Genomic DNA, 14,336 nt, shown 5'->3' on the forward strand with positions numbered 1-14,336 from the left:
TTTTTCCATTTTTAGTCTTCTTTATAATGGAAAATAAAGTAAACTTTATAATATCAATCTCATCAGTTATGTATATATCTTGGAAGCCAGCAAGAAAGAAAACCTTTTTCTTTTATTTTGAAAATGACTCCTATATTTTACCTCAACCTTTTCCCCCTTTTCCAAGACATTGGTCAGTCCCAGAGGCTTAGGACTCATCCCATGAATTTAATAAAAAATATAGAAAGATTTTGTATCAACTGTGATGAAGATTGCAATTTCATGCATATATCACTCATATTAATTATTTTTTTCGTCACTCTATTGTAGTTCAATAGTAATTTATTTTATGATATTCTATAAGGGTACGAGAATCCTCACACTATTGAGTACAGCTCAATAATTGTTAAGACGTTTCTCATCCAACCAATGTATCAGACGCTCCTAGTCTTTTCTGCAAAGTAGTTATGTGCAATCACTGGTCGAGGGAGAAGGAGCACGTTGTTGACCCGAGTCGTCTCCGTGGTCCCAAAGCAGATCCAGCTCCTCCCTTTTCAGACCCAACAACACGCAAGTTCCTAAAGTCGACAACTCGCAATTAGTATTAGAGAAGGTAACAGATACTATATGAACACATCATCTCTTACCCAACGTGCAAGGCACGAGGTAGAGGAGAGCGGGCTGACCGCGACCAGCCATCAGATACAAGCTCAAGTAAGTGAAGAATAGGCCTGCAATCTCCAGTGATACAAATCACTTCAATTAAGATAAATGCAGCCTAATTTTGCTAATAAAGTCCATTTCAAAAAAAAGCGAACAAATAAATTCATTGACAAAAATGTCAAAAAATAACTCCTCACCAGATCCATAACCAATTATCAACCAAAGAAAATATCCATTTGCTCCACTCTTCCCATGAGCTTTGTCAAATCTGAAAACAAAAGGATTCCTACGTCAAACGCAACAGTTTAAAGCCACATCATAGCATAAGTACTTGGTGTATCGATATCCTTCTCGATATGAAGTCTTTCGATAAGTGTTTCTCAGGGTCATTGAACAAGCACAAAATACTAGTATGTTCCAACAAATGGCTTCAAGATACATGTACAAGTTAATCCAAACTTGCAATAGCGATAACAGTACACTGTGAATATGATTTTGTGTTGTGAACAGAACAATGTTAATGTACCTGTGGGAGAAGGTAACTAACAAACCAGGGAATAGAATGTCGCCGTAGCCTATCATGTTATAACCATAATACGGATCAGAGAGTTTAGGAAATCTCAGAAGCATGGGGATTGATTCTCCACCGCTGTTATTGCCTCGTGCAACCTTAAAAAGGAGAGAATAGAGCAGGTTGACAAACTGATGCAAGTGAAGCAGAATGGTTCAGAAATTGTCCAAAACCTACCGCGACCATAACACTGTCATGGAATATATATGGAGATAGGAAAACCCAAAATATGTCATATACGAATGCGCAACACAGAAGCGCTGTGGCAACCTAGAAGAAAGCAACATTAAGAATTCTACTAAAATACAAAATATTTGCTATTGGCTATTCGAACATGGTTTATCAGATACCTTTATATTTGGTAATCGAGCCAATTGCAACACACTTATCATCATGAATATACCCTGATATCAAGAAAATTGTTAAAATCAAAATTCCATCTTTTCTGTGTACCTTCACAATGGTGTTGGCTTTATAACCTGAAAGTGAATAAAATGTAAGGTTTATTTTAGATAACAATCAGTTATTAACTTCACATTTTAGATAGAAGAATACAAGAAGTGTCAAGGGATTATTGGTCATTAGTTTCTGATGAAAAGAGTTCTATGATCAAGATAGGCCAGATTACAAGAAAAAACGTAAAGGACTGCTTGGTTTGTGGTGATATGTAGCTTACAAGAATATCTTGGCCAATCCAAGAGAATGATTTCTTCCGAGTTGCAGCCCAGACAATGGCAAATACCAAACAGATTATCAAAACAACTAGTGAGAGAATGGTTATCTTTCCCACTATTGGCAGTTTCACTGTTGTTTGTCCAAAATCCTTAGATTTGCTGTTTAAAACAAGAGAGAAAGCAGAGTAGAGCAGCAAATGTTTGAAAAACACAACTTAACTGTACCTCAATATGAATGATAATATACAGCTATGCATTCCCTGATAACCATAAAGATTGAATTAGTGTAGATCTGTCCAATTATATGCACCAACGTGACAAATACATTGATATATTGCAGCGACACTGAAGGTATGTTTTTAAACATTAAGCCAATATAATTTTTCCACATGTCACAAATCTTACCAACATACACTGCAAGTTATTGTGTGGCAAAGAAGCAAATCAAGCTTGATATGCTATAGGGTTTGATTCTTTATGAGCTTGTAAAACATAACAACAGAAAAGATGTAGGAGTTAGGCAATGTGATTGCAGAGCGACTAATGTAACTCATAAAAATTTGTGACATTCTTACATCTCTAAAACTCAAAGCAATGTTACAGAAGCATAGATAAGTGGGATATCACACTGTCAATAACAATTCTCAACGTGTCAATTTAGTATTCTTGGACCTATCGAAAACAGCAACAATTCTAAAGCCCAGTAAAATTGGAATACTCACCTCAACACCTCCAACGCAGAAAAGTACAATTAGCACCCAAACGAACGATGCTGACATAAAGAAGTAAAGTAGCAGCAGGAAAGTAGATGCTGATACAACAAAAATTACTGCACTTGCCATGGTTATATGGAGGATTCCATCATCATTTGCACCAGAATCAGATTCCTGATATGGAGATTTACAAAGGAGTAGTTAAATTAGTTATCAGCTTCTGCAAATATAAAAGTAGAATGAGAATAGTTTGAATGAATACTTATGTAAAGACTAAGATGTTTTTTTGGATGAAACCTTTGGAGAAAGCTGATTGCTGGGTTCATAATATTCCTCTGATCCAACTATATCTGACCAAAGTGTAGCAGAAACTACCGTTCCAACAGACATCATCCACAAGAATACCACCGAGTAATCTACAATCGGGCGATTTGGTGAATATATCAAAAGCTCCACTGAATGGAAAAAGAGAGAGAAAAATAGGTTAGCATCTATATTTATCAACAAAACTATTAAATGACATGCATAGACATCAGTGAAAGATTAGAAAAATATTGAATAGGCTGTCAGATGTGCAAAACTGAGGAACTGTGAAAATAGAAGAGGAAATAGATCTGTTAACTTTGACTGTCTTTTATCACCCAATATATCCTCTTATTGATCCACATGAACCCCTAGAGGTGACATTGTAAACTTTGATTGTCTTTTATTACCTAATTGTCTTTTTTTCAGTAAATGTGATAGAGCACCTCGAGGTATTTTGACGGAGAGATCAGGTGAGCCACTTTAGGAACCATAAGAAAAGAAGTACTGAACTAACATTATAACCACCGTGTGTGTCAGAGATCATAAAAAACCATTATAGCTGATCAGTCGAATTTAAATTATAAATGCTTCATTCAAGTAGAGATGGTCGGAGTCAGTCAAAAGGTTTCCTTTCAGGCATGCATAGTTATATTCAATTAATACATTTCCCTTCCTAATGATACAATTATCACAAAATGTCAGATGCGTAGATGAACCAGTAGAGGAGGAGGACATGGTACTAAAGTCTACAAATGGCTAAATCCGATTTGAAAGCATCAGAAATAACTACATTCATAAACAAATATAGGGCAATTAAATAGGAGAATAGTACACACATATTGCATAGATCACCACGAAACATGAAAGAGGGAATAAGGTCCAAACACTTTGATATCGAACAATAGCCACAAGTAAACGAATATATAATATAAGAGAGAATCATATCATCTTTCTCGTTGACTAAGATACCATGTCTCCTCCAAACATGCATAAAATTTCTTTGACCAAACATCCAGAAGTGCCTGACCTTGTATCCCATCAGTTATGGATTTCTTTAAATCCAGTCCTGCTGACTTTGAAACTGTAATAACATGAATTTTGATACTCAACATGGTAATATTAGCACAACCCATCTTCGGAAGACCTATAAAAGCTCCACAGAAGGAGAATCAATTTTAAGAACAAACTGAAATTCGTCAACGTAATGTGAGAAATATAGAATAACGAAAGGCCAAAAAAATGAGAAAATATGTCATTAATGAAGCTACCATCTTCAGTATTTATCATCACCAGTGCTGCTGATCCTCCCTCTTGAGCAACTCTAGCCTTAGTTGTATAGTCACAATCACCACGAAGCACCAAAGCAATAGAGCCTGGCAACTACAAGATGATAGTCAATACACACTTGCATTGTCTTTACAAAGTAATTAAATCATAATAACAATAGCATGGTGTAGTGAACTTCAGTGCGTTAATAGAGTTATTTACTTCATCCAAATTTTCACCCGGCGTCTTCATAAGATAGAATCTGTATATATCACATCACGTTGTTTCTTTCAACTTTCTCAATTTGTATACTCAGCATTCAGTTTTACCTCTAAAGCATAACACCTTTCAGCTTGTGTTGGTCTCTCAAATGAGAATGCAACATAAGCCAAGTGCATCACTGTTCTATCTATAAAAATTACTAGTACTTATAGGCCAACATACCCGACCACGTCACCAGTGGTCATCTATACACATATGACGAAAGTAACAGAAGATGCACAGACAGTACCTTCGAGGATGAGGGTGAACAACCAGTAGCAGGTTCTAGAAAGTTGGCTGGCAATCTTTGTGCTTGTTTGAGTTCCTCAGGTAAGATAGGGCCAAAAGCCGCGTTAAGCCCAAAAAGTGGCTCCTTTTCATCACCATTTACCCACTTCTTAACCTTAACCTGGAAAAAGGAAAAGAGATGAAATAAAACTTGCATTATTCCAAAACAAGCATATCACTCTGGTTATTTAGGTAGTACCTCAGCAAAAAAATTAGATCAAATTGGGGTTGTATCCAAAGAAAAGAGTAACAGACACTTGAAGCTTGTATAGGGTAATTATAAAAAATCTTAAATGATTAGCCCTATGTTTGTGTCATTCTCAATCTCATTGGAGTTGGAATCCACCAAATGTGTACTAAGTTAATATTTTCTCCTCAAGTTTCTCTATCAAATCCAATACAGCCTAAATCCCTCACAGACCATAAATGCACCATTGATCAAATAATTTCATGCATATCCCTCTTGCTTATTGCACCTTAAACAGAACCTCATTACGTTCAACACAATCAAAGAAAAGGAAAACTGGCTAAGAAAAATCAACACAGTTAAACAATTTCATTTCTTTCAACCCTTGTAATGGCTACAGAGATATCGACACAAAAAAAATTGGTGTATGACACCGAAATTATGAATTGATGATCAGCAAAAAATAATATTGACAAAAATTTTTAATTGAGGTTTTTGTTTATACCATTGGGAAATCATTTCTGCAAGCGGTGGAAGAACCATCACCGGCGGCGATCGGTGACAGTAACAACAAGAAAAATCCAAATGTCATTAATCGATACGACGAATCAGGAGCCATAACTAACAATTTCATCGTTTTTCTACTTTTATTAATGCTAATTAAATCTAAATGATATAACCGACAAGCATGAAGATTTGTAGGATAACCTTTTCGCTTTATGAATCGTATAGTATTTTGACTTTCAATTTTGTTTCAGAATGATTTTCTAAAATCCAAAAAAAAAATCATAAAATTTGAGCCACAATTAGAGTGACGTAATAATTCTGGAAATGAAAATAGTATTTTTTAGTTTATTGGACTTTGGATAAATTGTCGAAAAGATCATTTTGTCAAAATTTGGTTAATTAAGTAGTAGTACTAACTTTAAAAATTAGTAAAATTTCAAATTTCGGATTATTTTACACCTTAAGCCCAGCCCAACAAAAAGCCCAATGCTTCTCACCCCCTTCTCTCTCTATTGTCATTCCCTCGCATCATTGAAATCCCCAAACCCCATACTTCCCTTCCCCCTTCTTCCTCAAAATCCCGGCGCCCTCATCACCGCCGGATTCCTCTCTCCGCGGACAATATCCTCCGTTCTACGCCATTACGCACAACAAGAAGGACGGGCACAGGCACATCTCCAACTCAACCGTCCCGCGCATCGCTGAATCGTCCGAGATTAAACACCTGATTCATTCCAGAATCGCTTTCGAGACTCAGCTGATTTGGTAAGGAAATACTCCAATTAGCAAACCGATTATCACGTGTTTCTTTTTTATTTATTTCTAGTTAGGTTAAATTTTTGAAGCCTACGGAGTCAAATAGTAGTATGAAATAATGTGTAGGAAATTGTTGTCGGTATCGTGCGAATGAAGTGAAAATTGTTGTGTTGCTGGCTTGTAACGATTCACGAAGATTGACAACGAAACTAGTTGCTGTAATTGTAGGCTTTCCGTGTCTATTTTAAGGCGTTTTTAAATCAGTAGCTACGTATTTTGCAGTTGTAGAGCTTGTTTTAGTATGGCAAGATCGAATTTCGATAATGAAATCAGCTTATAAACTTGGATTGAGAAATTACATAAGTGTTTGGTGTTGCAGAAGTTGTTTTGATTAGCTGTTATTAGAATACTGATGCCCAAATTATATTGTTTTTGCAGAATTTGAGGAAATAATCTGACTTGATTCCTGGATTGAGAGGATTGAGAGAGTAGCTAAATATTAAACCCTCAGAAGAAACCCTTCGATTTGTTGTATTAGTCCATTGTAGTTGTAAAGTTTCACCGGCAAAATGAGGATTATGATAAAGGGAGGTGTGTGGAAGAACACAGAAGATGAAATTCTCAAGGCTGCTGTTATGAAATATGGGAAGAATCAATGGGCCAGAATTTCTTCTCTGTTGGTCCGGAAGTCAGCCAAACAGTGCAAGGCCCGCTGGTATGAGTGGCTGGATCCCTCAATCAAAAAGGTACTCCATCTTGCAAGATTTTGAAATGTTCAGTTTTTTATTTATTTTGGATTTGATATGAAGGGTTCGTTGATCGCTCTGTTCTTTGATGATGCAAGATTTGAACTATTTATTTATTTGTTTTTTTTATATCTGATTGATTGTTCTATGTTACTAGAGGGTTGCCTAGTTTGTACTTTTTTTATTTGATTGATTGCTAATTCTATTTTGTTGCTGGTTATATTTTGTTAACTGTTTCAGATGTTGCACATTTAATAGAAATACTTCATGTGAAAAACCTACCTAGGAATTAAGAAATTGACACATTGGAGTAGGTGTGGGATGATTATACCATGGGACAATCTTTTAGTAGACAATTTAGCATAAAAGTTATTCATGAATGCTATAGCTTCTAACTTTCTTATGCTGATAACTTTCATCATTTGTGATCTGTAAATGATACCCTGCCCAACGTAACATTGCAGACTGAGTGGACCCGAGAAGAAGATGAGAAGTTATTACATTTGGCTAAACTCATGCCCACCCAGTGGAGGACGATTGCCCCTATTGTTGGACGTACTCCATCACAGTGCTTGGAGAGATATGAAAAGCTTTTGGATGCAGCCTGTGCCAAGGATGAGAACTATGAACCTGGTGATGACCCGAGGAAATTGCGCCCTGGAGAGATTGATCCTAATCCGGAATCGAAGCCTGCTCGTCCTGATCCTGTAGATATGGATGAAGATGAAAAGGAGATGCTTTCTGAAGCTCGGGCTCGGTTAGCCAACACTAGGGGTAAGAAGGCAAAAAGGAAAGCCCGAGAGAAACAGCTTGAAGAGGCTCGCAGGCTTGCTTCATTGCAGAAAAGAAGAGAGCTTAAAGCTGCTGGAATTAACCTTCGCCATAAGAAGAGAAAGAGAAAAGGAATTGATTACAATGCTGAAATTCCTTTTGAAAAGAGACCTCCACCTGGCTTTTATGATATTGCTGATGAAGATCGGCCTGCTGAATTAGTCAAGTTTCCAACAACAATCGAGGAGTTGGAAGGTGAAAGAAGAGTTGACAAAGAAGCTCGATTGAGAAAGCAGGACATTGCAAAAAATAAAATAGCAGAGAGGCAGGATGCTCCATCTGCAATTTTGCAAGCAAATAAACTCAATGATCCTGAAGCAGTCCGAAAAAGGTCCAGGTTAAATCTCCCAGCCCCACAGATTCCTGACCATGAGTTGGAGGCAATTGCTAAGATGGGAATTGCTAGTGATCTTCTTGGAAATGAAGAACTTACAGAAGGAAATGCTGCAACACGTGCTCTTCTTGCAAATTATGCCCAGACTCCGAGATATGGAATGACTCCAGGGAGAACCGCTCAAAGAACTCCTGCAGGAAAGCAGGATGCTATTATGATGGAAGCAGAGAACCAGCGGAGGTTGACTTTGTCTCAGACTCCATTGCTTGGTGGGGATAATCCGATGCTGCACCCTTCAGACTTTTCTGGGGTGACTCCAAAGAAAAAGGATATTGCAACACCAAATCCTCTAATGACTCCGTCTGCTACTCCTGGAGGTGCAACTCCTGGAGGCCCTGGTCTGACTCCGAGAATCGGGATGACACCCACACGTGATGTATATGCTGTTGGTTTGACTCCAAAAGGAACTTCAATGAGGGATGAGCTGCGCATAAATGAAGATATTGATATGCATGACATTTCCAAAGTGAGGCAGTCTGATTCAAAAAAGGAACTCATTTTTAGTCTGAAAAATCTCCCACAACCCAAGAATGACTACCAGATAGTTATTCAACCGTTGGCTGAAGAAGATGAAGAACTTGAAGAGAAGATCGAGGAAGACATGTCAGATAGAATTGCTCGAGAGAAGGCCGAGGAAGAAGCAAGGCAACAAGCATTACTCAAGAAAAGGTCAAAAGTACTGCAGAGGGAGCTGCCAAGACCTCCTGTGGCTTCGTTGGACCTCATTAGAAACACTTTGATAAGATCTGATGAAGACAAGAGTTCCGTTGTCCCGTCAACTTTAGTTGAGCAGGCTGATGAATTAATAAGAAAGGAGCTTTTGTCTTTGTTAGAGCATGATAATATAAAATATCCCCTGGATGAGAAAGCAACCAAGGAGAAGAAGAAAGGAAAACATGCTGCAAAAGAGAATTCTGTAGATGTGCCAACAATTGACGAGTTTGAAGAAGATGAGCTGAAAGAGGTATGTAACTCAAACTGTATATTTGATATATTTTCCAGGGCACTTTTAAATTTTTTGGAGTTCCAAGATAACTTTTGTGAGGCACAAACTGAGACCACGTTTCTGTTTTAATACTTAGATTCCTGGCCATCTTTCCTGATGTTTGAATTACTTAAAGATCCTTGTAATATAGTATTTGCTATTATGGTACCACGGCAACATTTAAGTGTTTGATTGTTTTATTTATATAAGTTGGAAGAATTATGTTATATGTTGATGACTTGATGATTGCTTTCTTGAGATGAAAAATCGTTGCATGTGCTTCTTACTAAGTTTCTCTTGATTTTCTTGTAAGCAATATGAAATTATTTATGCGTAGAGGTGGTTTCCTCTGGTTCTTTCATTCATATTTTTGTCACTCTAGAGTCCCACCTTCAAATTGGATTTTTCTCAAGTAAGATTATCTGAATATGCAGGCAGATAAACTTATAGAAGATGAGGTCCAATATCTACGTGTTGCTATGGGCCATGAGAATGAATCTTTTGAAGGCTATGTGGAAGCACATAAAACATGCTTAGATGATATGATGTACTTCCCTACACGTGATGGCTTCGGTCTAGCAAGTGTTGCCACCCATGCGGAGAAACTTGCCTCCCTGCAGAATGAATTTGAACATGTGAAGAAGAAGATGGATGATGAGACTAAAAAAGCACAGCGGATTGAGCAGAAGATTAAAGTTTTAACCAATGGTTATCAGGTATGATCTTCTTCATGATTTTCTTTTTGAAAGCATTTGTGTTGTGTAATTTCCCTTTGGCCGTTGAACTTTTATTAAAAATGATCGCTACCTAAATATACAGAAACTCTACAAGAAGCTCCATGATCTGACATTTTTGGTCGCATGTTACATGAATGGAAATCGCTATCTATAGTTTGTGTTAATTTGTATTTAAATCTGAGAATCTTTTACTTATTTGACATAGTTTGTTTCAATCAAGATTAGATTCTTGATTTTGGTTGTACGATATATGAATTGTGTTAGAAATCCAATTGCTGAATTAGATTGTTTCTGACTGATCAGATGAGGTGTAATAAACTTTGGGCACAAGTGGAGGCAACCTTCAAGCAGATGGACACTGCAGGAACGGAGCTAGAATGCTTCCAAGCTTTGAGTAAGCAAGAAACTCTAGCGGCAACATACAGGATCAGCAACCTCTGGGAAGAGGTTCAGAAGCAGAAGGACCTCGAGCGCACTTTACAGAAACGGTATGGCGATCGGATGGCTGAACTAGAAAGAGTTCAGCATTTGGTAAATGCATATAGACTGCAAGCAGAAAGGGATCTTGAAAATGCTGCAAAAGACAACGACACTGCCATGGATGCCATTGACACAACTCAAGATCAATCTGTTGCACCTGATCTTGAAGCTCCCAAGGACGAAGCAATGCAAGAGCCCGATGCAGCTGAAGAAGCTGTCGCCAAGGACACAGCCGTGGCTGAGGCTGAGGCTGATGCAACAGCAACGCAAGAGACGGATGCAGCTGAAGAGAAAGCTGCTGTCACCAAGGACACGGTCAAGGCTGGTGTTGCAGCTGGAGATGAGGTAATTGCACCTACTGCTGAGCCTGAAGTGCAAGATACTGATGAGACGAAGGGCGTGGAGGTGGAGATGGAATCGAGATCCAAGGATGAAAATGATGCTGCGGAAGAGAATGCAGAGAAGAGTGCTGGCGAAGCATAGATAGTTTTCTTCCCATACTTGAAATCGGAGAATGTATGTGATGTTCTATTTCATTTTGTGAGGGTGAAAGAGAACTTGTATGCTGTTCAATCCAAAACGTGATTTTTATTTTTACTTTAATTTTGTACTTCATCAGATAATTCGGAAATTGATAAAGACTTTCCTTTTTGTAGTCATTATGTGTATCTCTCTCTACGTGGAAGCTCTATTTGGCTAATGTGGCAAAAATTTTGTGAAAGGGGATTATTAAATAATACTCCTAATTACCAACCACTATATACTAGTGTAATAAATCTCACTTGGTTTCATGGCTAAATCCATTGTGCAGGAGAACATTTTTAATTAAGTACTATCTCACGTTTTACACTTCTACTCCTCAAAGTCCAATAAAATTGAACTTTTTTATTGTATGAAAACAAATGATCAACCCTTATATAATACCCATTGATAATTATTTTTATTAATTATAGACATATTATTCAAGGTATATTCAATACTAATGAGAAAGAAGATAAGCCAAAAATAAAATCACAAGAATTGGGGTGTGGACTAAAATGACAAAAAATGGGGTGAGAGAGGCTCAAACTCTCGACCTCAGGATAACTCAACTCTAGCTATGAGACCTACGCGCTAGCCAACTGCGCCACCACCCCATGTCGCAATTGTCTCAATATTAATAGATATGAAGATGTTTATGGAAAATTAGAGAAAAATAAAAGAATACTCCCAAATAAGCTTCGATTTGAATTTATAAATCAAAACTAGATAAATTAATTGGTTCGTGATTAGCCACTAAGTACTTTTTTATCCAACTGTACAACTCTTTTTATAATGAAAGGGCCGCGACCAACCGAAAACCGTAATTGCCATTATTACAAATTGATTGGAAGATATAAAAATATATTTTGAAAATAATGGCCAATCATACTAAAGGTCCCATTCATTACTGTGACACAAGTATGAAAACTCGAGTAGTTATTTTAAATATATAGGTTAAATAGTTATTTTTAGTTTTGTTAAAAAAATACGAATGTCGTGAACTAAGTATGTATTTTTACTTCTTTCTAATAAAGCTGATTATGTTATTTTATAGGAGTATATCTGTCTTTGTTGAAAACCTAATATTCCCATTTCATCATAGAATTAGCAAAAATTAAGTCGGATTCCATCAATGCATTTTAATTTTGTTACTAAGAATTTTCATTTAATGTGAACTTATATTTAATCGCTAAATATGTCTTTTGGAGCTAACACCGATCTAATTTTGCGGCAGCAATGTCCTGATCTTTCAGTGTCAAATTTTAATATTTATGTTCTTCGTGTGCCATTTATTGTCAGTGACTACTATCGTATCACATTTACTCTCTGAAGCTAACAACAATCTTCTTCAATGTGTTTGATCCCACAAATTCCATATAATGCGGTGACGTTTAATCTAATTGACAAAACTCAATCAAAATATGATCCATAATTCAATTAAATATGATGCTAATAACCATAAAATAGTGCACCGTTGATCTTCATGCGTAGGGCCTATATATAGATTAGCATACTATATAGTAGTATTAATTTGATGACTGCTTTATTTCTTAGTCTTTTTTGCCTCATTAATTTGGTTAATAGTAATTATTACTGCCATAGATGTTGCACATTATGTGTCCTAGGATAGGCTTGGTAAATTAGGTTAGGTTCTTTCGGTCGAGCTATCAAGGAGGGGGTGCCTGATATTTTCTTTTGCCTAACCTAGCTAGTTTTCGAATTAATTCATCATTAATTTGTTTAATTGTTTCAAAATTATTATAAAATCAAAATTATATTTATTTTTAATCGAGAAATGAAGGAATTGATGCAAAGGGAGGGTGCCTAATACTTTATTTAGATACAAGATATATCGTGCTCATAATAAATGTTACTCCCTCCGTTTTACTATAGTTGAGTTATTTTACCATTTCGGAAAGTTTTTTTATAGTTGAGTCATTTCCTTATACGATAACTTTTTTCTCTTTCTTACTTTACTCTCTCTTACTTTATTCTCTCTACTTTATTCACTTTATACTCTATTCTCTCTACTTTTTCATCTCTCTTACTTTTTTATCTATTTATTTAACACACCCAATATTCATTTCTAAACCTCCGTGCCGAAAAGTTTCGTCTCAACTATGGCACAACGAAGGGAGTATTTAGTCAAGTGCTGAGCAGATAACTGCTGAAACTGAAAGCATCCAAGCAATAAGATGAGTGCTCTACTATTTCAACTTCCCCAAAGCTTACATCAACCGAGACAATGATAGGTTATTTGCGCCTAGGGGATGGGGCGACTGAAGTTTTGAGAGTTCAAGATAAGGTCACAGTGAGATGAGCCATTTATCATTATCAAATATATATTACTCCCTCCGTCCGCGAATAGGAGTCTCATTTCTTTCCGGCACGGATTTTAATAAATGTTAAGAAAAGTGAGTGGTACATGAGTCACACTTATATATATACTCCCTCCGTTCCTTCATAGTTGAGTCATTTTTCCATTTTGGGAAGTTCCCTCATAGTTGAGTCATTTCTATATATAGTAACTTTTTTCTCTTTCTTACTTTATTCTCTCTACTTTATTCACTTTTTACTTTATTCTCTCTACCTTTTTCTCTTTCTTACTTTTTAATCCATTTATTTAACACACTCAACATTCATTTCTTAAACTCCGTGCCGAAAAGTTCCGCCTCAACTATGAGGGAACGGAGGGAGTATTAGTTTTAAATGATATGTGAGTGGAATGAGTTGGTGGAATGTGAGGTCTTTTTACCATTTATGGTAATTATGAACTGAAACTCCTATTCACGAACAGACCAAAATAAAAAAACGAGACTTTTATTCACGAACAAAGGGAGTATTACTTAGAATTTCAATATGCACGATAGCCAAGCTACTATAGACTAGACTAAAAGTACTACTTAAATTAAGAAAATTAAAACATAATATACTTTTGGATGTCTTAACTTTGTCACTTGAGAATTGAGATGGATCACATTTGCGGCTATTAAATTCTATGCATCTTAGATAAGTAGTTGAAGTTGATGAGGTCTATAGCCTTAACGATTAAACTGTGGCATTGAAAGGCATTCATTTTTTGTATCTCTTTAAAAAAATTTAAAATACACAAATTTACCTATTTTTTGGATTTAGAAATGCTAAATCTAATTATATAGCCTCAACAATTTCTTAGTTGAGCTTTTACAAACTTCGTTTTAGTTAGCCTCACCAATTTTGATTTATCATTATCCCCAGACCTATAATTAGTACTTCCTCCATACCAAAAGAATATGCATTTTGAGTTGCGTACGAGTTTTAATATAAAATTAGTAAAATAAGAGAAAAGTAAAGAGAAAAAAGTAATTAAAGTATTATTAGTGGGAAATGAGTTCCACCTCATTAGAGAGACAATAGTTTTTAAAATTAGAAAGCACATATTTTTTTGAACGGATTAAAAAAAAGTGTATATTCTTATGGGAACGAGAAAA

At 36.3% G+C, this 14,336-nt stretch overlaps 2 protein-coding genes and 1 non-coding gene across 6 annotated transcripts; 1 reads left to right on the forward strand and 2 right to left on the reverse strand.

Moving 5' to 3' along the window:
* Positions 1-228: 228 nt before the first annotated feature.
* Positions 229-5,603, reverse strand: LOC125223171 (signal peptide peptidase-like 5). 4 transcript variants are annotated; one of them, XM_048126184.1, is made up of 14 exons: positions 5,414-5,603; positions 4,684-4,842; positions 4,175-4,286; positions 3,934-4,050; positions 2,898-3,055; positions 2,610-2,774; positions 2,113-2,147; positions 1,890-2,046; positions 1,564-1,617; positions 1,391-1,483; positions 1,169-1,311; positions 840-910; positions 627-717; positions 229-557 (listed from the first exon to the last, which is right to left on the reverse strand). In XM_048126184.1, exons 1-14 carry the CDS (start codon positions 5,540-5,542, stop codon positions 455-457), a joined length of 1,587 nt encoding a protein of 528 aa, XP_047982141.1. In that variant the 5' UTR covers positions 5,543-5,603; the 3' UTR covers positions 229-454. The 4 variants fall into 4 exon arrangements, with proteins under 4 accessions (XP_047982141.1, XP_047982140.1, XP_047982143.1 ...); XM_048126183.1 differs by having other exon boundaries at positions 627-710; positions 5,414-5,601; XM_048126186.1 differs by having other exon boundaries at positions 627-710; positions 2,727-2,774; positions 5,414-5,600.
* A 336-nt stretch (positions 5,604-5,939) lies between these two features.
* LOC125222231 (cell division cycle 5-like protein) lies at positions 5,940-11,003 on the forward strand. Its single transcript, XM_048124738.1, has 5 exons — positions 5,940-6,180; positions 6,610-6,917; positions 7,382-9,106; positions 9,562-9,843; positions 10,168-11,003. The coding sequence occupies exons 2-5, from the start codon at positions 6,741-6,743 to the stop codon at positions 10,825-10,827; spliced, it is 2,844 nt and encodes a 947-aa protein (XP_047980695.1). The 5' UTR covers positions 5,940-6,180; positions 6,610-6,740; the 3' UTR covers positions 10,828-11,003.
* Positions 11,004-11,392: 389 nt separating this feature from the next.
* Positions 11,393-11,480, reverse strand: TRNAM-CAU. The gene is given in 2 exon segments: positions 11,393-11,428; positions 11,443-11,480. It is a non-coding gene; the product is annotated as a tRNA-Met (tRNA).
* Between the last annotated feature and the right edge of the window lie 2,856 nt (positions 11,481-14,336).

This window comes from Salvia hispanica, chromosome 4 (genome assembly GCF_023119035.1).
Source record: "Salvia hispanica cultivar TCC Black 2014 chromosome 4, UniMelb_Shisp_WGS_1.0, whole genome shotgun sequence".
NCBI lineage: Eukaryota > Viridiplantae > Streptophyta > Magnoliopsida > Lamiales > Lamiaceae > Salvia > Salvia hispanica.

Excerpts from the sequence above, each read along its gene's own strand:
- LOC125223171 (XM_048126183.1), bottom strand. The coding sequence starts at position 5,542 with ATGAAATTGTTAGTTATGGCTCCTGATTCGTCGTATCGATTAATGACA. Across the intron at positions 3,056-3,933 it reads CATAACTGATGGGATACAAG|TGGAGCTTTTGATATATTCA; the intron begins GTCAGGCACTTC and ends TTTTCCATTCAG. Across the intron at positions 1,618-1,889 it reads GGATTGGCCAAGATATTCTT|GGTATATTCATGATGATAAG; the intron begins GTAAGCTACATA and ends TCTTGATATCAG.
- LOC125222231 (XM_048124738.1), top strand. The coding sequence starts at position 6,741 with ATGAGGATTATGATAAAGGGAGGTGTGTGGAAGAACACAGAAGATGAA. Across the intron at positions 6,918-7,381 it reads TGGATCCCTCAATCAAAAAG|ACTGAGTGGACCCGAGAAGA; the intron begins GTACTCCATCTT and ends GTAACATTGCAG. Across the intron at positions 9,844-10,167 it reads TTTTAACCAATGGTTATCAG|ATGAGGTGTAATAAACTTTG; the intron begins GTATGATCTTCT and ends CTGACTGATCAG.